The sequence below is a fragment of the Diabrotica virgifera genome, chromosome 6 (assembly GCF_917563875.1).
Source record: "Diabrotica virgifera virgifera chromosome 6, PGI_DIABVI_V3a".
In the NCBI taxonomy this organism is placed as follows: Eukaryota; Metazoa; Arthropoda; class Insecta; order Coleoptera; family Chrysomelidae; genus Diabrotica; species Diabrotica virgifera.
This window is the reverse complement of record NC_065448.1, coordinates 22,763,138-22,788,139: the sequence shown is the minus strand read 5'-3', so window position 1 is coordinate 22,788,139 and position 25,002 is coordinate 22,763,138. Positions and strand designations below refer to the sequence as shown.

Below are 25,002 nucleotides of genomic sequence, written 5' to 3'. Positions count from 1 at the left end.
TCAAGCGACCACCGGCTTCACCAACTGTGTATAAAAATTAATTTTATTTTTCCCCTTAAAATCTATAATAATATCCTTTTATGATGTAATAAAAGGCGCCGTGGATGTGGTCGATGATAAGAAAATCCTATATTCTGTTTCACGGGTTAGTTGTAGATGGTCACTTACCATATATTTTTCAATGTTAAATATTGGCGGCATCAATAGTCACATGTTATATTAAGATGATAATAATAATAAAACAGAAAAACGTCGTGTCTTTTTAAAGAAAATGGCTTTATCTTTGAAGAAACCTCATCTTTTTTTTAAGTTTTGTAAAGAAAGGCAAAAGTTGGATATGTGAGAGAAAATCTCACGCGCGACCACTCGCGTAACAACCTACCTAGCGACCAATGCCGGGTTAAGTATAGAATAGCTGATATTGGATTTGTAATAACTGTGGCTCCAATGGCATGTGTTTTTAAGCAAAAAAAGAAGGGCAGTGATTCTCAAGTCGAATCCCTTTCCTACTAGTCGGCAAAAAACTATAAATAAGGAACATTGACGGAAGGTGTCTACGTAAGTAATCCTACGTTAAAACTGCTTAGGTGGGGAGACACGTTGATGGTGACAGCAACTAATTGCCAGCTCCGAGGAAATAACTCTAGGAAGATAAGACAATATTTCTATATTTTTTGTTTTAACGAGAGTTACAAAGAATTTCAACTTACCCCTTTAAATACGAGTTCTCGATCACACAACTATAAATTTACGTCAACAGCTATCACGGCAGTAAACTGCCGTGATATTAGGGCTATATTAAAAGTTAAGGGCTAGAAAATTTATGTATATTGATTTTACTTTCTATTTTGTAGCATTTGCTTAAATTTCTTCGTAAAATAAATGTCGGTACGTCAATGACTATAGAATATTTCTGTTTTGTATATTCCTACAATACTAAATCAAATTCGAGCACGTTTTGTCAGTCTAATAAATTAATTTTTGGTACTAAAACAATTGCAAAGTATTACCATAATACGACATTTAAATTACAGAACAATCATGAACATATATAAAATATTTAATAAATTTTGTAAATTCACTTCCAAACATTTTGAAGTGAGTGATTATCAATTGGAATTTGCATCCATATAAAACAAGCCGAGTGAAAATGATGTTTTAAATTATAATAACGAGCAAATTTCATAAAAGTTTATTTAAATTAAACTAATTATAAATTTCAGAGTTTATTACGATTACAAAAGGGTTCTAAAACTGATTTCTTGTCTTATGTTCAAGTTAACTCTTTGTAGGTTAGTGGTACATATTTGTACCACTTATTGTTTTGTGTAACTTAATACCAGTAGATTGCTAAAATAAGCAAAATACCTTTCAGAATAATAGCAAGAGTGGTAACTCTACATGATATTGTACGCCATTTTACACATTGATACCAGTGAATGATTACAATCGTGGGGTTTCGCATACTTTTTTTCTCTTTTTAACGTCATAGTAATGACAAATTGAAGTAGAAGGAAGTATTACAATGTTTTATTATATAATTATAAGTTGCTCTACTGATTTTCATTTCTTTGCAATAGTTTATAAGAGGTTAGATTTGCAGTTTTTTTAATGGTAAAAATTAACTTTAATAATTTTGTTGTCAATGACTATTCCTACGCATGTCAATTTAGAATTTTGAAATAACATGTTTTACTTTTAGGATATGATTATATTCGAAACTCCAGTGGTGTTGGCCAAGAACTCCAGTTGTGTTTAGTCATGTAATATTAAGTGGTATGTATATGTACCACTAATCGTTAAGTCTTAAAAACTCTAAAGCTACTTTGCTAACTTTAAAGGTCGCGGCATATTATCATGCACGTAGCGTTTCCAGTACGTAGCGTTTAGTTTCCGAAAAATAGACTAAGTTTTCACTCTAATGGCACATAACATATCCCACCAGAATGAAAACAATGGGAACCTTCTCTGGTTACACCTCCGAGGCTTCTACAATTTGCAAGCCATACGGATGCTGAGACTAAGGAAGATGAGGGAATTCTACAATTTACAATTCACGTCACATCTGCTCAGCGCGGTAAAGTTCCAACGAGACTGGTTCCCTTCATACTCCACACAGAGTAAATGTAAATCAAAAATGAATAACCATTTTCAATTTCGTTGCAAAACGAAAATACAGCCGAACCATATTCCAGTCCAATCAGAGAGTGCTGCAAGCACCTCTACCGGTTTCGAAACTTATTAGTCTCTCATCAGGAGGCACATATGCTGCTCTCCCTGGTCCAACCAAAACAAACCCCAGCGTGCATTCCCGAATTGCAACGAACGAAATGGCATAGATGCCCTAGCGGCAACTGCTAGCAAAAGACTAAGTTTTCACTCTAATGGCACATAACATATCCCACCAGAATGAAAACAATGGGAACCTTCTCTGGTTACACCTCCGAGGCTTCTACAATTTGCAAGCCATACGGATGCTGAGACTAAGGAAGATGAGGGAATTCTACAATTTACAATTCACGTCACATCTGCTCAGCGCGGTAAAGTTCCAACGAGACTGGTTCCCTTCATACTCCACACAGAGTAAATGTAAATCAAAAATGAATAACCATTTTCAATTTCGTTGCAAAACGAAAATACAGCCGAACCATATTCCAGTCCAATCAGAGAGTGCTGCAAGCACCTCTACCGGTTTCGAAACTTATTAGTCTCTCATCAGGAGGCACATATGCTGCTCTCCCTGATCCAACCAAAACAAACCCCAGTGTGCATTCCCGAATTGCAACGAACGAAATGGCATAGATGCCCTAGCGGCAACTGCTAGCAAAAGACTAAGTTTTCACTCTAATGGCACATAACATATCCCACCAGAATGAAAACAATGGGAACCTTCTCTGGTTACACCTCCGAGGCTTCTACAATTTGCAAGCCATACGGATGCTGAGACTAAGGAAGATGAGGGAATTCTACAATTTACAATTCACGTCACATCTGCTCAGCGCGGTAAAGTTCCAACGAGACTGGTTCCCTTCATACTCCACACAGAGTAAATGTAAATCAAAAATGAATAACCATTTTCAATTTCGTTGCAAAACGAAAATACAGCCGAACCATATTCCAGTCCAATCAGAGAGTGCTGCAAGCACCTCTACCGGTTTCGAAACTTATTAGTCTCTCATCAGGAGGCACATATGCTGCTCTCCCTGATCCAACCAAAACAAACCCCAGCGTGCATTCCCGAATTGCAACGAACGAAATGGCATAGATGCCCTAGCGGCAACTGCTAGCAAAAGACTAAGTTTTCACTCTAATGGCACATAACATATCCCACCAGAATGAAAACAATGGGAACCTTCTCTGGTTACACCTCCGAGGCTTCTACAATTTGCAAGCCATACGGATGCTGAGACTAAGGAAGATGAGGGAATTCTACAATTTACAATTCACGTCACATCTGCTCAGCGCGGTAAAGTTCCAACGAGACTGGTTCCCTTCATACTCCACACAGAGTAAATGTAAATCAAAAATGAGTAACCATTTTCAATTTCGTTGCAAAACGAAAATACAGCCGAACCATATTCCAGTCCAATCAGAGAGTGCTGCAAGCACCTCTACCGGTTTCGAAACTTATTAGTCTCTCATCAGGAGGCACATATGCTGCTCTCCCTGATCCAACCAAAACAAACCCCAGCGTGCATTCCCGAATTGCAACGAACGAAATGGCATAGATGCCCTAGCGGCAACTGCTAGCAAAAGACTAAGTTTTCACTCTAATGGCACATAACATATCCCACCAGAATGAAAACAATGGGAACCTTCTCTGGTTACACCTCCGAGGCTTCTACAATTTGCAAGCCATACGGATGCTGAGACTAAGGAAGATGAGGGAATTCTACAATTTACAATTCACGTCACATCTGCTCAGCGCGGTAAAGTTCCAACGAGACTGGTTCCCTTCATACTCCACACAGAGTAAATGTAAATCAAAAATGAATAACCATTTTCAATTTCGTTGCAAAACGAAAATACAGCCGAACCATATTCCAGTCCAATCAGAGAGTGCAGGAGGCACATATGCTGCTCTCCCTGATCCAACCAAAACAAACCCCAGCGTGCATTCCCGAATTGCAACGAACGAAATGGCATAGATGCCCTAGCGGCAACTGCTAGCAAAAGTTTTGCAACGAAATTGAAAATGGTTATTCATTTTTGATTTCCGAAAAATATTGATTTTAATGGTTTTAAGAACAATTCACACTGTCTGGAAAGCATCGTATCAGACACCTCTTAGTAAAATCAGATTTTTCGGAGACTACGCTACGTGCTGGAAATGATACGTGCATGATAATATGCCGCGACTTTTGTAGTTGATGCCTTAAACAATTAAAATTTATTTAATATTCTGTGAACTTTTGATCATTTACTGATGGAACGCAAACATCATTATAATTCAGAAAATCTGGATGAGGTTGCTTCTCTACTACGTATAGGCCACTATGTTAGGGTGTATAATGAATGATTCACTAAAACGTGGAAAGGTTCTGAGAACTAAACAAAACCGGCGAAATATTATTGCAGATGACATGGATCAACTACTATCTACTTGCATTTCTTGCAAAAGTAGAAGGTGGTGGATGAGATTTTTTTTATTATTGTCTAAATTATCAATAGTAATACCACTAGTGATTTAATTTTCGCGATAAGTCTGTCGATCTACTTCTAAACGAAACTGAGTTGCTTGAAAACACCACGAGTCCGTAGGACGAGTGGTGTTTTCTTTAAGCAACTCAGTTGAGTTTAGAAATAAAAGACAGACTTATAAGATAAATTAAATCACGAGTGGTATTTTATTAGACTATTTCACGAACAAAGTGATAGGTAAAAAATTCAGTAGAATGAGAGGAAGGAATTTAATAATAATACATTTGATCTAGGTAACCCAAATCTACCCATTTTTTGAATAATTCACAATTAGTCATAATCATGAAATATTTATTATAACTATATAAATAATTTTTTATAATTATTTTTTACCTATAACAATAAATAGTTGAAGGCCCAGTCTTTTAGAATGAATGATAGTCTTTCGTTGTTATTTTCTGCATCTAATTTGTAGTTGCGATCCACACAGAACATCATAAATTGTCTCCATATAGGGGAAAGGGGGGTATGATGGGGTAGCTAAGGAAAATAACAAAAATACAACATAATTACTACGTTTATTACTATTACTAATAATTGATGGCACGTTACTTCATTAATCTAACTCTGATTTGGTACAATCTTTGGAAAATCAACCTATCACATTTTTCAACAATTAGCCATTAATAAGAACATTATGAAAAGCCATCTTGCCCCATACTATGGGGTATGATGGGGTAATGGAATTGGGGCATGATGGTGATGCTAATTAATTCTCACAAAACAAACAAAAATGTGTATTTGCTCCAGATCTTCATTGTCCACCCTAGCACAAGCATTGTGAGCTCAACATCCACAGATCTGGCAGCCTACCCAGGCTTCTGACGATGTCACTTTATCTATGGCTGTTTTCATAGCATCTCTCGACCACTCTCCTCTTTTTGTTTTTTTCTTGTAAGTACGTATCATGGTATTATCTAAAATAATAATCCAATGTTATTTATTAAGAAATTTAAATTAACCCAGACTTACCACCAATGTCCCATCATACCCCGCATCCAATACCCCATCTTGCCTCAAAAGGTAACTTCGAACAAAAAAAAATTCAGTAATTAAATGTTTAACGTATTCACACAAACAATATGCCATTATCAAAATAAGAATACTAGTAAACAACGATAAAAAAGACATTAATGAGGTGATCATAATTACCTTAAAATAACGATGGTTGTCCTTGCACAAAATTAGATCAACAGATCGCTAAAACAGTTTTCCGTTTGTAAACAAAAAACGCTTGCACTCTCATTCACGGTTTCTCTTGCAGGGACCGTTAGTCGAATGACTCTTCCTATTGAGTTACTGCATGCTATTCACCAACGTGTAGTTTCTTGTTTGTGTGCGGTACCCCGTCTTACCTCGAGACCCCGTCATGCCCCCCATTCCCCTATAAGATTTAGATTTTCTTGTGTTACTCGGTATATTTTCTTCAATGTTTTGGTTTATAACTTCGTTTGAAGTACCACCGAAACGACTCATTTTGACGTATACAGCTACAATAATTTTTTTGGCAAACGTCAAACTTTGCTTTGCGATCGGTATCCATGGTTACGTCGTTGAAAACACGAAGCTGATAGACCAATCAGAATTGAAAGACAGTTGGTGTTTTCGCGATAACACAAGCTGTCTTTGGTTTGTGATTGGTCAGATTATGTGAAAATTTTAAGATGAGTGAAATAGTCAGTAAAATACCTAGTCAATTTACATATATCTATTATAACACACGGTACGATAATCCTGTTCAAAGAAAAAGCAATTGTGACATTTAAAATTTGGGTCTTTATTAGCATCAGAACTATTTGGTTTCTATTCAGGGCGCTCTAAACTTGGCCCATCAATTAGAATTGGTCGAGCCAAGTCAAGGAATAATCTCAAGTATTTTGCGTCTTTTCAAAGATCTGTTACGCCACTGATGATGATGATTTTGCGTCTTTTCATCATTATTATGGTTAAACATTGGATTCTAAGCTTGATATTTATAACAATTTGTATTCTAATGATCGCTTAAAGTGTAAGTCGTTTATCTTGGAAATGGTACATATATGTACAACCTAATACTTTTTCTCTGGGTACGCTTAGTGGTACTTATATGTATTACCAAAAAATTTAAACACTACCACCAGAATAATGCTGTGATTACTAATTTTTATTATAGCTAAAGTTATATCCCCAAAACACAGTTATTACAAAAAATGCAATCTCTAAAGTTCCCTTCTATTTTGCCCATTTAAGTGTTGTATATTGCATTTATACGTGATTAAACCACAATTATTGATTTTAATACAAATTACATTTTACATTCTTTTTGATGTGTAGATCTCCGATAGGGAAATCGTTTCCAGAAAAGATTATTAACCTGTAGCACAGTATAAAGAGAAATTTCCCTCTTTATGTTGTGCCTGAAGTTCTTAATTAATTGGCGTTTATTTCAGCCAATTTGACAAGTGACATATTTGGCCTCGATCTTGTAGGTACGCAAATAGACATATTTTGAGTTGAAATTCTGAGGGTGATATTGTACTCTCGGACTAATATCGAATTTTAATTTTTGTCTGTTTATGTAGTGAATTGGAAATGATAATATAGGTATCTCTGAATTTCTATTAATCCGTTAATGTTAATTGCTGACTTCTTTAAAATTTGACCAAGTTTAAATCGCCTTGTGGAATGTGGAATGTTCTAATATAAAACTGTAATTTTCGCTCCACTTTTGAACTTATTTCATACATTTTTATGTTTGTGACAGTTTTTATTGTCACAGCAGATACTTAAGACGAAACTTTGAGGGTAACCAAAATGTACCCTTTGCGGAACAACCCTTCAGATGAAGGGGTGGAGCAAATTGTTGAATTTTTACTGTCTAGCTGCATTTTATTGCCTCAAACGAATCTAATGTCTTTTCGATACGAATTTAAACAACTTTTTAACTGTAGAAATGCAGGACCGAATTAAATAAAGTTTCTAAACAAGAAAAAGAAAGTCAAAATAGAATATTACTTATTTGTCTGAAATTGAACTATTGATATAATTTTATTATTGAACACCTTCATAACAAAAGGAGCAATTGTGTTTTCATCTATTTTGAAAAAAAAAATGTGAAAAGCTTGAATTATCAAAAAATAAAAAACCTTATTTTGTAAAACGTATATTTAAAATCCCTAAAAAGGGATCACAAGAGAACGCTTTCGGAATCAATATTCCATCATCAGTGCTATTACAAGTTTACATGTTTAAAACCACCAAAATATGCGGGTAAAAACCCTTAAGTTGTTTTAAAATTGTTAAGGTTACATTATATTATATTATAAAATTTTTAAAGGATGTTAAAAATATTTCACCGATTAACCTCTGGCATCACATGGATCAACCATGTTGGATGGAATATTTAAAGGTAGGACCTTACATGGCAGAATTTAGTTGACATCTAAATGTTATGATGTTATGTTATGTTATGTTATGTTTAGATATTCCATCCATATGGTTGATGTCATGTGATGCCAGGAGTTAATCTAGAAGTATTTTTAACATCATTTAAAAAATTTTATAATATAATGCAACCTTAACAATTTTAAAACAACCTGTGACAACACTGATGATGGAATATTGATTCCGAAAACGTTCTGTTGTGATATAACCCATTTTAAGGAATTTAAATATAACTTTTACAAGATAATGTTTTTTATTTTTTGTGATTTATGGTATACAGCCAGTTATATTCCCTGTGATAATCTTGAATTATCCATGTCTGTCTGTCCCAGAGACTTTGTAAACACAACTCCTCCGTCATTAGACTATATAGAAGGACAAATGAGGTATCAAATGAAAGCTTATTATCCAAGGATGGGCGGTCAGAGCCTCTGGCAGTGTCTAGGGGTGTTCCACAGGGAAGTGTTTTGGGACCGCTAATATTTATTATCTACTTAAATGATTTGGCATCAGTTGCTAAAACTAAGGAATTAATTATTAACTATGCAGATGACAGTACACTGTTGGTTTCTGCCCGAAATTTACCTGAACTAGTTCTGGCAGGTAACTATTTGATGTCAGAAGTAGAAAACTGGTTTTTGAATTCAAGACTAGTTTTAAATCCTGATAAGACTTAAGCTGTATTCTTTAAAACAAACCGAGGTCCAGACACACCTGACAATATTAACCTAAATCAACATTTGATACCCTTTTCTGAGTATGTCAAATGCTTAGGGGTTTGGATTGACCAAAACTTAGATTTCACATATCATATCGAGAATCTATGCAAAGAACTAAGCCGAGCTTGCTATGGTTTGAGAATTCTTGTAAAAAATGTTAACATCAATGTAGTAAAGTCATTTTATTTTTCTAATTTTTATTCGAGAGCTCGATATAATATCATAGTATGGGGAGGTAGTAGTTCTTTTAACGAAGTTTTTATAATACAAAAAAAAGCAGGACGCGTCATGAAGCAGTTAAAATACTCTGAATCATGTAGGAGCCATTTCAAATCGCTAAAGTTACTAACTATACCAGCTCTATATATATACGAGTGTCTCAAACTTGTATATACCAACAAGCAGTACTTTCAGCCATTTAACATATCTCACAACTTTGATACCAGAAACAAGTTCAACTACAATATTCCTTACCATAGGCTCACATTACTGGAAAAAGGAGCTTTATATGCAGGTATACAATTCTACAACCACCTGCCTCTACACTTGAAGATATCTGATGATATCTCCATGATAAAAAGGGAAATTGTAAGCTTTTTGTGCAAATTAGAACCGTATACAACAAACGATTTTATGAATAGTACATGGAACTAACATATCTAAATGTACCTATATAAACTTATGTAAGTAGTGCACTTGCTAATTATTGTTTTTTACTTTTATGTATGTCATAATTTGAAACTTCTATCTTCGACTGGCTTTTTACATTTCTTTTGTTGTAAAGTTTATGTATTTAAGTGTAATAAATTTTATTATTATTATTATTATTATATTAAAGGTGAGAAATTTGACCTAGGAATTCCTCTTTTAGGGATGCAACCGGAAGTACTGTTTTAAAGTCGCCGAAACAGTACAACCGATATATTATTCGACGCACCTTAGTAAGACGAGAACTAATATATACTTCCGGTTCCATTTGTGTCTATTCGTCCGTCTGTCTGTCCTCAAATATTACTCCTCCGTTATTAAAACCGATAGAATGACAAATGAGGTTTCAAATGAGAGCTTATAACCCAAGGATAGTATTAGAGATGAGAAATTTATAATTGGACTTCCGGTTGCAGAGTTGCTACTGGAAGTACTGCAGTCTTTTCAATAATGGAGCTATCGATCGAACCCCACTTCTGGCTTTTATTTCATTTCTAACATCTTTTGTTCAGTCAGGTGTAGCGTATAATCGTTTCTGATGATGTTAGGCCAGAAAATACGAACAATTTTTCGTAGTCATTTGTTAAAAAATACCTGCAGTTTGTCTGTAAAAGTTGTTGTCGCTTTCCATGTTTCACATCAGTAGAGTAGAACAGACATGGCATTTGACTGGAATATTCGGATTTCTGTCTTTATACAAACAGGGTGATTGATTAGTAGGGTAAAGCTCAATAGCTCCGCTATAATAATAAATAGAAATAAAAGTTAATAACAAAAATTTTAGCCACCTTTGAGCTCCACATTACAAAATTAGTTAGAATGTTACAGGGTGTTCGATAACACAGTGGCAGACCAAACTTTTGTTTTTTTTTAATGGAACACCCTATATTTTATTTTATATTCTAAATTCTGTCAACTTTTCCTTCACAAAAATATAAAGGTTTGTTATGTTATACAGGGTATTTACAAAGGTATAACCAATTTTGTATGAAAATCGTAAAAAGTTCAACTCCATGTATAAATAAAAATAAGCTCAACAGCAATGGTTTATTCATGCCATATTTTTTATTTATTGTCAGAATTTTCAATAGTTATTGATATTGCTAATTTTCTTTATATCAAATACAGGGTGAGTCAAAACTCAAGTACATTATTTTCTCAGTCATGTTAAATAAAATACCCTGTATTTTATATCATTATTGAAGAGTAACATTACCGTACTTTGTCCAAATTTCTTAGTTTTCGAGATTTTTTCATTTTTCAGAGCAAATTATTTAGGTGTTTAATTTATCTAAATTTTAAGTAAGCTATGACTGAATTGACAATTGACGATTACTGATTATCAATCCGCAATAAATGTAACAATCTAGCAAATAAAGAAATAAAAATAGTTTATTAGTAATACATTTTACAAAAAAAAACCAACCACAACATGCAACATTTTTGAAACAATTAAAAACTTGGTACTTTTTTATGTAAATGCAACAAATAAACAAAGAAAATTAGTAATTTTTACAAAAAAGCACACAAACACAAAATACAACATTTTGTGAAGACAATTAAACACTACTTTTGTATGTAAATGTAACAAATAAAGAACGAAACATAATTTATCGGTAATATATTGTTATGATCTGCTTCTTATTAATTTTATATTAATTATTATTTATTTGCTTAATTATTTAATTGTCGCAAGTCATACATAAAAATGAAAAAAAAATCTCAGGGTGCCTTTTTATAATATTAAAAAAAATCTCAATTTTCTCACGTTATACTTATCTTCTCTCGTGAGTTCAGTATCTCTTAGTTGATCCTAATCGGGATAAAATAGGGAAAAGAAATAAAGCAAAATATTAAAATAAAAATACAGAATTGTCTTTTATTTATCAAAATCAATACTCTAAAATCTATCAAATCTAAAACCTGTGGACACAGATGTCCGAATGAAATTTTTACCACTTAAATTTATTATAGTTAAAAAAAAAACAATTTATCGGTTTGTTCCCGATGACTTTGGTAAAACAAACTAAACAAAACAAATTTATGTATTCGCAAGATTAGCTATACTTTTAGAAATATTGGAATTTTAATTCATATGCTTTTTACTCAAAAATTTAGTTTCCGAAAATAAAATATGTTTCACATAAGTTGACTGACCTTTTGCTTCACTCACTCTGATGTCTTCTCGTGACCCAAAACAGCTCTCCCTCGTTGACTATGTTAAAGGCTACTCATCAAAGCCCTCTCCGTTCTCCAGCTTCAAAACTATCAGCATACCAGCACCAATTCTCCAACAAGCCGGACCTCTTTTGACACGTACTCGATTCAAACAAAACTCCAAAAATTCTCTGCTCTCCTTCTCACAATAATACAGAATCAAAGAGGTATTTCGTCTCAATTTGATCTGTCTCTCGTTCCACTTTTCAACACTATTCTCCACTATCAAACAAACCACTTGTACTTGCTAACTACTTATCCACCAAAAACGTCGACCGCTCCTCAGCGCTGCCAAATAACATAATGACTTCCTTTTCAAACTCTCTCAATCATCCAATCCACTTTTCCCCTTCCACATTGCCAAGAATCAGAAACATCGACTTTTCCATTCGACAAAACAAAACAGTCATTTTCAAAATTATTCCGACCATCCTTAATTACTTTCGGGGAAACTCTACAACATTTACTCGGGTTGAAACAAATATTAAAATTCCAAACTTTCTTTTAAAAACCACTCTTCTCGAAATTGATAATTACCATCTACCTGTGGATTCTATAGTTCCCATAATACAATCTTTTTCATTTTAAAACTAAATACATTGTCCTTTTCACTTTAATTATTCACAAAAGTCTTTAATGGTTCATCGGAAAGCTCACTAAAAGAAAAATCTACTTATATCCAAACTAAATTCTAATAAATATTTACAGCTCAATATACAGGGTGTATCAAATTTATGTGCCCGCGTTATTTAAAAAAAAAAATTAATTTAATTTTTATTTTGCTTTTGATTGATAAATTGAAAACACAATAATATTTTGCAAAAAAACATGTTTGAAAAAATTAGACGCTACTTCTAATAAAATATTCAAAATAAAAAGGTGTTCAAAATTACCTCCTAACACATTTATGCACGCCTAAAAACGATCATTGAATGAGCTACTTACTCTACGAAGCATAAGGGAATTAACACATCGAAATACAGTAGTATTCTATAGTATTCTATTTTTCATCTCATCCCTTGTTGTTGGAGGTATTTTATAAACTTCATTATTAACGTAACCCCAAAAAAATCAGTCCAGTTTATTAAATTCTGGTGATTTGGGTGATTATCTCGAAAACTAATAAATTTAGACATAGGGAATTTTATCTAAAAATTAAAGTACGGTAATGGTACTTTTCAATAGTGATATAAAATACAAGGTGTTCCATTTAAAATTACTGAGAAAATAATGTACTTGCGTTTTGACTCACCCTGTATTTGATATAATTGACTGAAATATTGACTGAAAATTAGCAATATCAGTCATTCTTGAACATTTTGACAATACGTAAAAAATATGGCATTAACAAACCATTGCTGTTCTGCTAATTTTTATTTATACAGGGAGTTGAACTTGTTACGATTTTCATATAAAATTGGTTATAACTTTGTAAATAACCTGTATAACATAACAAACCTTTATATTTTTGTGATGGAGAAGTTAACAGGATTTCGAATTTAAAATAAAATATAGGGTGTTCTATTAAAAAAAAAACAAAAGTTTGGTCTGCCACTGTGTTATCGAACACCCTGTTACATTCTAACTAATTTTGTAATGTGAATCTCAAAGGTGGCTAAAATTTTTGTTATTAACTTTTATTGCTATCTATTACTATAGCGGATCTATTGAGCTTTGCTCCACTAATCAATCACCCTGTAGTATACTGGCCAGGCCTCCAAACAGGGTTGAGAATGCTTGTTGAGCTTTTCGTTTTCTCATACGAATATCGTCTTCTGTAACTCTGCTTTCTGTTATGACACTTCCAAGATACGTAAAAGTTTCCACATTTTCAATCTGCATGTTGTTAATAGTAAATAGTATGTTGTTTTTTGCATTTATTCTCGTGTATTTGGTTTTATTAATATTTATTTTTAATCATATTTTATTGGCTTTAGTGAAAAGTGTTTACAATTATGGGTCAGCCATATCTTGAAACTTTTGTACTGAAAGGCTTATTACAGGGGTGGACAAGCTCCTTGATAATCGAGACATTTTCCAAAATTTGAAATTTTTCGCGAGCCGCAATTAAGCAATTATTTAAAAAGTGTAAAATGGTTCACATCGTTGTTTCAAATATGCAAATAATTCTAGAAGCAGCTTTTACTAATTCAGAATACTTTTCAATTCTTCATCATGTTTCCATCTTTTTCTGGGACGGCCTACTGATCTTCTACCGTCTCTCAAAAAGCACTGTCTTTCACACACTGTCTTCCTCTGATCTTACCACATGACCTGCCCATCTTCTTAGTTTTTATATCTCTTACGATGTTTTCAGTACCATACAGTCACCAATTCAGCTTTGCGGTGCCTTCTCCACTCTTCTGTCAATTCATCTCTTTGAGGGTCAAATATCATTCTGAGAACTTTCCTTTCAAATACCAGCAGCTTACTTTTTTCTCGCTGATGTAGAGTCTATGTTTCACTCCCATATGTAACAATTGGACGAATAATTGACATACACTCTTAATTTAGATTGCCTTTTTAGCATCTTAGATCTTAATAATGATGATAGGGAGTATGATGCTCTGTTCCACGCAGTTATTCTTTCTGAGATCTCTTTTTATATGTGGTTGTCATCTGTGAAAACTGCCCCTAGATATTTAAACTCTTTTACAAGTTGTGGTCATTAATAGTTATGTTCCGCCTAACTCTTGGTCTCGGATTTTTGGTTACTTTCATGTTTTTCGTTCTTTCTACCTGTTTCTTCCACTAGTTGTGAAAACACCTCTCCCATGTCTCTTGTAGAATGAGCGACTGCACCTATGTAGATCATTAGCAAAGGCCAACGATAGTGTTTTATCCTCGATTTGCAAATCCCCCTGTTAGCTCAGATGATATTTTACTTATTACCTATTCTAAGACCAAATTAAATAGCAACGATGATAAGGGGTCTCCTTGTTTAAGTCTATTGTTACAGTCTTTTATATTTTTTGTTGTCAATAATTTAAGTCATTTTAAAACACAAAAATTAAAAGTAATTCAGGTGCATTTATTGAGAGCCACAAATAATCTTTCAAAGAGCCACATGTGGCTCGCGAACCACAGTTTGGCCACCCCAGGCATATTATATCATCGGCATATTCTAGATCGCTTAGGAGTGTGGTTAACATCCATTGTATACCTCTTGTATCGAACTGTAGTTTGGAGACCACATATTCTACAACTATGCTAAAAAGAAACGGAGAAAGCACGTATCCATGTCTGACTCCAGTAAGTACGTTAAATTCGTCACTGTTGATTACATTATGTCACCCTGCATTTCGCCTCAGTGTACAGTGACTACATAATGGAAATTATTTTTTGGGGGATCTTTTTAGATCTAAAATTTTCCACATAGTAGCATGAGACAAGGTGTCAAAGGCACGCTCATAATCATCAAAAACCATATATAAGGTTGTGTTATACCGTCACAGTATTGATCTGGTGTATGCAAAAGATTCTGGTCTAAAGTCTGCTGCTTGATTAGCTCTAAATTGAACTTTGTTTGTTTATCTTTTCAGTATGATGGTCATGACAATTTTGTGATGTTGTCCTTTTTCGAAAGCTTGATAACGTTACCTTTCTTTCAGCCTGTTGGAATGCGATTTGTTTCCCACATCTCTCGGTATTTGGGGAGCAAAAGTTTAGCAGTTAAATGCGGATCAATTTTCAGTATTTCGGTAGCAATGTTGTCAATTCTCGGGGACAATGGCAGCAATGGTGTTTCTTCGAGATTTGATAGCTATTATTATCACCGTTTTGGAAGGGAATTCGCAAGACATATTTATGCAAATCTATAATCTGCGGGGTTTCGACAATTTCATCTGCGTTATCACTGGGTGTACCTAGCATCACATGAAAATGCTCTTTCCATCTCTCTACTTGGTAATCTGTTGCAAAAGAAATTTATCTGTCTTGGATCTTACAATGTTCGAACTGTTAAGCCTATTTTTTGTTAGTCGTCTAATAATTTGGTAGGGTTCTCTAATTGTGTTGTGTTGTGCAGCTGTTTCTGCTTATTTTCCCAGTTTTTCAGCCCACCTTCTTTTGTCTCTTTTTGCGTTTCTTTTAACTGCTTTATTATTGTTGTCTATTCGCTTTTTCTTCTACAGTCGTTGCTTGCAAAATTTTTTTTCTGCTGTTGTCTTTCCTCGATAAGTTTCCAAGTTTCACTTAATATCCATTCTTTTCCATTTTTCTTTTTTTACCCAACTTTTCTTTAGCTTTACCCGATATAATTATTATTTAATCGATACAACAGTTTTTTCACGTTTCAACAGTGAATTATGTTCTAAATTTAATTTGGAGACCATTGTGTGTTTAAATGCCAGTATATAAATAGAAATAATATTTTTAACTCTATTTACAAGGATGCAATAATTCACATTAATCGAAGAACGTATTTATTTTAAAGATTGTCACCTTTTATTAGCTTCTGTAGATAGATAGATGTTATTAAGCTTAAAAGGAAATATTTTTCAATATCACTCGGCAAGTAATAATCCATTTAGCGTTGATTAATTACAGTCAACAAATTCCTTTGTTATTAATAATCTGTTCTTGATTTTCACTATTGAATAAAGTAATTTTGACGCAAATTTTTCAATTTGTTTACTTAATAAATTATCGCTATTAATTTGGTGGATATTTTTCTGTACCAGAGCGTCAATACAATTAGCACCCAAAGTTGGTATATATACGAAAATATTGTTGATTTCGATCAAGTTCACGAGTGTTCATACAATCAACTTGTTATAGAAGTCAGTGAAAAAGTGCAATGAAATTATTCGTCCTCGCCCTAGTGGCAGGTGCGGCAACACTATCCTTATGTAACCCCTTCGAGGGGTTAGAAGAGGATAGATGGAGACGATCCCTGCTGACAGACGCCGATACCAGCCTCACCGGAGGCGAAAAGATATCCAAAAGGTCTTTACTTACTGAAGCCGATGCTGGACTACCTGGTGGTGAGAGAATATCCAAACGATCTCTCTTCACTGAAGCTGATCCTGCTCTGCCTGGTTTCGAGCGAATCTCTAAGAGGTCTTTGTTAACTGAAGCAGAGTCTGCGTTACCTGGTGGTGAGCGAATCTCCAAAAGATCTTTGTTCAGAGAAGCAGATCCTGCTTTACCTAGTTTTGAGCGAATTTCCAAGAGGTCTCTGTTAACCGAAGCTGAGCCTGGTTTACCTGGTGGTGAGCATATATCCAAAAGGTCTCTATTTAGAGAAGCTGATTATGGTTTGATTGGTAGCGAGAAAATATCAAAGAGGTCGACAGATGAAGGCGTTGAAAGAATTTCCAAACGAGCAGTGGAAGAAGACCAAGAAGCAGCTGAACAATTCTGGTTACCGAAATTTGCCAGAAAAAATTTGGAAAGAGCTAGAAGGTCTGACGATAGTTTAGAAGCAGCTGAATCTACATTCGCCTTCCGTCCCAACTTTGCCAGGCGAGAATTCAGAAGAATCAAGAGAAATATTGGATTTTTACCAGGTTTTGCCAGAAAAGGTATTAGAAGTAGAAGATCAGCAGAGTTAGAAGACACAGAACAAGAAAACAATGAAAGAAGCAAAAGAAATATTGGCTTCCTACCTGGATTTGCAAGAAAAGGTATACGAAGCAGACGATCAGCTGAATTAGATGACGCAGAAGAAGAAAACAATGAAAGAAGTAAAAGAAATATTGGTTTCCTGCCTGGTTTTGCAAGAAAAGGTATAAGAAGCAGACGATCAGCAGAGTTAGAAGACACAGAGGAAGAAAATAATGAAAGAAGCAAAAGAAATATTGGCTTCCTACCTGGTTTTGCTAGAAAAGGGATACGAAGCAGACGATCAGCTGAGCTAGATGACGCAGAAGAAGAAAACAATGAAAGAAGCAAAAGAAATATTGGCTTTTTACCTGGTTTCGCAAGAAAAGGTATCAGAAATAGACGTTCAGTTGAGATAGAAGACGATGAAGAAGAAAACAATGAAAGAAGTAAAAGAAATATTGGCTTCCTACCTGGATTTGCAAGAAAAGGTATAAGGAGTAGACGATCAGCTGAATTAGAACCAGAAGGAGAAAATAACGAAAGAGCAAAGAGAAACATTGGTTTCTTGCCTGGCTTTGCAAGGAAAGGTATCAGAAGCAGACGTTCCATATACTTAGAAGATACAGAAGATGAAGAATCTGGTAACAGAGAAAGGAGAAATATCGGCTTTTTACCTGGTTTCGCGAGAAAAGGTATTAGAAGCAAACGATCAGTAGACGATGAAGAAGAAAAGGATTCTGAAAGAACTAAGAGAAATATTGGATTTTTACCAGGTTTTGCTAGAAAAGGAATCAGAAGTTAAGCTAAACGATTTTTGATTTCAAAATGTACTAACTGTTAATATGCAATTTCAAAAAATACCAAAAAATTTTCACATGTAATTGTATTTATTTCTAGATAAGGATTTGTGTATAATTTTTTAGATAATAAATCTTTTGTAATATAGTTACAAGCTGGGGTCTTATTGGTGTAAGGTACAAAATAAAATTTATAAAATTTTTGATTGGTGCTTTATTTCATAATTTAATATTTTATTTGGAAATAAGCCACAACTTAAGTTTGAAATTAAATTAATTTAACGTTTCGATTTCCACTTCGAAAATAGATATCACTGTTAGATTTTTGATAACGATTTCCGAAATGGAAATCGAAACGTTAAATTAATTTGATTTCAAACTTAGGTTGTGGCTTATTTCCAAATAAAATAGTAAATTGCATAAGATGCCACAAAAAATACCTTCAGAACAATGTTATTCCATAATATTGCTCTGAAGCTATTTTTGTTGTGAATAAGCCAAACATTCACTTAAAAATGATTTTTTTTTGTATTTTGAGAACGATTTCCAAAGGGGAAATCGAATCGTCAAATGAATTTAATTTTAAAGTAAAACTGTGGCTTATTTCCATCAAAAATAGTAAATTGCGTTATTCCAATATCCATTTCTATGAAAATTCTACTTTCGAAGAGTTATTATCAAATTCTTAATATTTTCTCGGCTTTCCAGGTATTATAGAGCAAGTTTCTTCCTTTTTTTTTATCCAAGGTAACTCAAGTAGAGCCGTCTAACTAACGCAATACTAAATATCAAGGATGCTTTATGTTTTGTTAGTTTAAAGTCATTAGTTTTGTTAAAAGGAATTAATTTATTTATAATAAAATAAAACTGCATATTTTTTCCTGTTGTAGACTTTTTAAAAAAACTTACCACACGTGTACCTATTAAAGTTCAAAACACAAATATTCTTATTTGAAAGCTGTATAATTGTTTAAACAAGTTAAACATTTTTGTTATAATAAATAACAGTTATAAGTTATTAACATTTATAAATTACTGCAAAAATAAGGATTTTTTGCAATTATCTCCAATTGTTTCTGTATTTCAAATTAGAAACTATTAAGATCTAGAATATTTTTATTTGAAACATTTTTCTCTAAAATCTACAAGGAATGTTTTATAGGCAAAAACATGATTTATATAATCGTTTAAAAACAAAACAATGTCGGATATTGAAGCAATTGAGAACGAGAAAAATTTTTAATGTTCTTGAGTTGTGTCGAAATACTGTAGGTTAAAAAGGTGCAAAATAAATTTCCCCTGTTTTAAGATTTTAATATAAATACTATTTTTAGTTTGGAATTATCTTCTATATCAAAATAAGCCACAATCCTTCAGTATTCACTATTCAGATTCACGTAGATACATTTTACTCCCAAAATCATAATATAAAAGGACAAAAGACTGGTCAAAAAATTGATATCGGTAAATCCGTATCGGCTGGTTCGCACATTGTGTCACAAGCTAGTTAAAGCAATTCAAGAATTCTTGAAAATTCACTAAACTCTGTTTCCAAATCTATCCGCTAAAAAAAATTTTCTAATAATTTTGATTTTTCGGTAGAAAAAAAGGAGAATTAGGTAGATCGGTAGATTTGACTGGTATTCGGTAGATCTACCGAAAAATCGGTAGCTATGGCACCACTGTATTTGAGGTAAGTCTGCTCCCCCACCCTATTATGAATTTCTAGATCCGCGCCTGGATACACAGATATATAAATTTGTTATTTTATATTTTACCAGATTAATTTCAAATATCTAAAAATGTGTGAATGGTATTGGTCTCCTCTTTCTTTTATTCTGCTCTTATAAAGATTACATACGTTTATACTGATACAAGTATCTACAAATATCTTTATATTATAATATAATATTTTATAACGCATAGTACTCAAATGTGACATGACCGTAAAAGAACCATTTATGTATATCCAGTGAATATTTTTTAAGTGGTCGAATTTTTGTACATTTATTAATAAGCGGACATCCCATTCCTTGACAAAATGACAAAAATTTCAACACAAAAAATTGTCCGATTCGTATAACAAGGATCATAGAACCATGCAAAATGTTATGGGGAAATAAAATTTTAAACGTTTTCAATGCATCAATGGCAGCATCGGATCATGTTCTTTGAAATACATAAACCAGCCATAGGCGTAGGTCTAAATTTGTTTGCCTGCCAAGAGCATTCAATTTTTAGACTAATACATAATAATTATTATTTGATAGATCACACAAGTTCCTTTTATGTATTTTTGAAGCGAGGCTTCTATACATTTACGCGACGAGGGGAGTCTGTTATACAGAATGTAAACATTTTCAATTTATTAAAATGTATAAAAAAATTATATCATAAAATTACTTTATTCAATTTTAAAAATATTATTTAAATTTTAAAAATACAAAAAATACTGTGGGTAGCCAAATTATTAGGGACTAAAAGAATTTTTAATTTTTTTAATAAATAATTGGCCTCAAGGCTTGCATTTATTTTTTATAAGAGAGTGAGTTATTAACCAATGAGTTTTGTTAATCAGACCATTTTTTTTTTTCAGAAAAACAATTTACCAAAAAATCACTAGTTTTAATATTTAGTGATGCCACCCTTTGCTGCAATTATAGTTTCTGCACGTTATGGCATATTTTGAATACAAGCTTCTGCGTTATTTTTTAAGGTTGGGTTGTGATGCCATTCTATAATGAGGGTGTCAATCAACTGGTGATAACATCTTTGTGACCCTCACAAAAAAAAAACGAAAACGAACAGTGCCGGATTAACCAACAGGCAAAGTAGGCAGTTGCCTAGGGGCCTCGGCTTCAAAAGTGGCCTCGCAGGGCCCAAAATGAAAAAATAATTAGATTTAAATAATAATTATAAATCATATTATGTTGAAAACTTCAAATATCGCGCAATACAATAAAAGTGATGGTGGCCGTATAAAACTACATTACAATGCATATTTTATTTACATAGAAAGCCTGTGTTGTCAGAATAAATCTCTAATGAATGCCGTTTGGTAGAAGGAACAGTACTGCCTATCAGTCTGCACAGTTTCTTAGAAAAGTAGTAAGAACAAGAAATGAGTCAGCGCCCCCTCGCTACCCTCCCCTTCATTACAAAGGCATTTCGTTACATGTCAGGCAATTACAATGGTCTCCAGGCTCATTCATCTAAGATTAACAAAATTGCAATTTACATTTTTTATGCCTCACACTCGCTTTAGTTGGAGTAAGTGCCCCTAAAAGTTGCGTTGGACCCGTATTTTGGATTTTGGAGCAATATCGTATTTTGGATTTGTTTAGTCCGTGTACAACTTTTTTTCAGCCTCGACCCACCGCTCACCGTTGGGAAGCTACGATTAAATCTTAAATGAAACTCAACTAAGAGATCCCATTCGCCACGATCTAAACCTTCCTTAAAGGAACAAGCAGCACTCGATGGACTACAAGGGCTAATGCAACAAGAGCTTTGTCTAAAGGTTACAACGCCTTCAAATCTGTTCTTTATACTCTTGCTGAAGACCCTAATCAGAAAGCTGAAACAGTTCATGAGGCTAAGTGTTTGTTGAAAGAAATGTCAAAACAGAAACAGTCATATCATAACGAATGAGTTTTGGACAATAATTTTAGAACTCTTCAACGCTGTCAGTAAATCATTACAGAGAGAAGAGATTAAACTTGAAACTGCAGTTTAGCTTCTAAAATGACTTTTGGAGTTCTTAAAGTCTCAAAGAGATAATTTTGCTTACTACGAGCAGTAGGTTTGTCCTCGCACAGGAGCAGGGAAGTGTCCTCGCACCGATTCTATACAACATATACACTAACGACCAACCCATACACCAACAAAAAAGGCAATTTATTTACGCTGATTATACAGCTGTGGCAGCTCAGGGAAGAACCTTCAATGAAGTCGAAGTAAAACTGACAGATGCCCTGGGAGACTTAGCTCTATACTACGATAAAAACTATCTAAAACCCAATCCCACAAAAACCCAGGTATGTGCTTTCCACCTTAGAAACAAGCATGCCCGAAGGCCGCTGGAGGTGAAATGACGTGGTCAGATGCTGGAACACAACGAGACGACAAAATACCTTGTCGTCCGTCTGGATAGAACCCTGTCTTACCGATACCACTGTCAAGATGTCAAGAAGAAAGTAAGTGCCAGAAATAATATCATACGCAAGCTAACTAATACAAAATGGGGAACATAACCACACACTCTCCGCACTTCTGCCTTAGCATTATGTTTTTCGGCCGCGGAGTTTGGAGCACCAGTATGGGCAAAATCTGCTCACGCAAAGAACGTCGACGTGGCTCTAAATGAAACGGTTCGTATAATATCGGGTTGCCTGAAACCGACACGGTATACCCCAAGAGGTATATTCCATAGCGGGATTGCCCCACCACCTATCAGGAGGAAGGTCACGTCAGAGGTAGAACGAAAAAAGCAGGAAACGGACCGAAGACCAGTTATATGACCACTAAACTCAGCCAAGTAGACTAAGATCTCAAAAAAGCTTCCTGAAAACATCAAGATCCATCCCCGAAGCGCCAGAGAGGCGCCGAATACACCTATGGCAAGCGCCAGCTACGGCGACACATTTTTCTCCCTCAGAGAAAATGGCTGCTGGACACAATTTACCGTATCCGACTTGGAAAGCGCTAAACAGAATAAGAACCGGCGTTTCACGTTGTGCTAGTAACCTGAAAAAATGGGGATATCAGGAGGACGATACCTGCGACTGTGGCGCGGTTCAGACCAGTCGGCATCTACTATCACGCACAGAGATAAGAGATACCTGCACAGAAGAAGACTTAATTATAGCAAATGACAGGGCCATCTATGTGGCCAACCATTGGAAACACAGAATTTAAAGTTGTTGGTGTTCCGGACACGGAAAGTAAGTAAATAAGTAAAAAAATAGCAGGCTTTAGTTGCCAAGACAACAAGAAGTGGTCAACAACAAAAATATACCAACAATATCGGATTAAGAAAGTCAGAGATATATCATCTACGATTATACATAAATACATAATGCAACACACATTATACAAACCCATAATGAACATACAAATAATGCAGAAAATCACAAAATACTCACAGTTTAATGTCTCAGGTACAGTCGAGTTTACCAGAACCAGAAGTTCGAGTTTAGTGGCTAAGCTCTTGTCGAAATTGTAGATGGACCAGACGCAGCAAATGACTAAGAGGTATCGATAACGTATTTTAGGGTTTCAGGTGTTTCTTTATATATCGTTCCTGATAACTGATCCCATTGAGATCAAATATGTGAAGAGGTTCCATTATTCAGATGTGCATTTTTCCTTCCTTAGAGCTGTGATGTATATACATGTTTTATGCCTGGTTGCACTAACATATCTTAAGCTCTAGCTTAGCCAAGCTCAGCTTATAAATATGGCCGCTTTAAATTTCACTTACGTTGCACCATAACTTTCGATTCTTATCTAAGCACTCCACGTGGCAGTCCATTGTGGAAAGCTGAAAATTTATCTAAGACTCATTGGTGCAAAGCGTTTGTTTCGTAAGCTGAGCTTAATGCACGTCTTAAGCTTAAGATCTGTTGGTGCAACCAGCCATTAGTCCCACAGTTTAAGTGGTGTAGATGGATTATATCCGAATTCATTTCCCCTTTTAGGGATCTGGACCTCAGATGCATCCTTGGACTACCAACTAAAACCACTCTCGGCTTGCACTCGAGTTACGTCTTTCCAGCCTGTTCAATGGCGCGTGCTATGTCCCATATTCCTTTTCCCGTTTTTGTTTATCTGTAGGATGTTTATATTTTATATTTATTTATATTTATTTTTGCTGTCGTTCCTGTTTTATAATTTTGCTTTCTGTTTTATAGTTTTTGTTGTTGCATTCAAAACATCTTTAAAATCGTTGCCATCATATTTCTCTTACCATTAGTTTCCTTCTTTCTTCTTTCATTTTCTGGCTATTATTGACGTAGGTTGTCGATATTTCATTTGTTTGCAGGTGTATTGGTTGAATTCCAACTACAACTTATAGAGCTATAATGGAGACGGTCCAGTATGCTCAAATGACCCTTAACAAAGATTTCTTTTGTGTTTTAGCCAATCTTAATTTATACTTTTGTTTGTATTAATTGATGCCAGATAGATGCAGCATATAAAATTATGTAGAGTGGAAAGCTTTCGAAAATTGTAGAGTGTTTTTGTATACTAGGTCCTCCTATGTTCTTTAATCAACCTTATTGGCTACATATTTAAGTTCTTCAAATATTCACTTACAATAAAGCACCCAAATATTTCACCCTTTTTACTGACAATATTCTCTTTCCTTCCAGCATGAAGGAGATATGATCCCTGTGTCTTGGACCTTTAAGTACGATTTAAGTTCTTAGATCAACAGATCGTTTTTAGTTCCTCATGCCCTTAGGCTCCCTTCCTTCTGGGTACAGTGGTATGTAATGTTATTTTTTCCATTGTACTGTCATATGTCAGGAAGATGTTTCAAATAATTTTCCAGAAATGTTCTTGCTTTTTATTACTGATATTTTTATTATTAGTAAGTAATTTTAGCAATTACTAATGTTTATTAATGGTAGAGGAGCCCAAGCAGGGATTTTTGCAGTTACTCGAGCGCGTCAGATTATAACATGTGGAGAAACCTTGTATCCTGTAAATATACCTCTACCATATATTGGCTCTTAATACAGGGGAGTTCGTAAAGGGGAGTCCGAAAAAAAATCTATTCTTAAAAAAACAGATCGAAATCGTCAAATTAAGATAAGGTAAGTTAAGTACATGAAAAACAGTGTATATTTCAAAAATCTGACGATTTGAGGCGCCAAAATCTCGAC

The 25,002-nt window shown here is 34.3% G+C and overlaps 1 protein-coding gene across 1 annotated transcript; it reads left to right on the top strand.

Moving 5' to 3' along the window:
• The first annotated feature begins 16,501 nt into the window (after positions 1–16,501).
• Positions 16,502–18,316, top strand: LOC126887376 (uncharacterized). The gene is made up of 2 exons (XM_050654831.1): positions 16,502–17,395; positions 17,498–18,316. Exons 1-2 carry the CDS (start codon positions 16,567–16,569, stop codon positions 18,115–18,117), a joined length of 1,449 nt encoding a protein of 482 aa, XP_050510788.1. The 5' UTR covers positions 16,502–16,566; the 3' UTR covers positions 18,118–18,316.
• Positions 18,317–25,002: the final 6,686 nt, after the last annotated feature.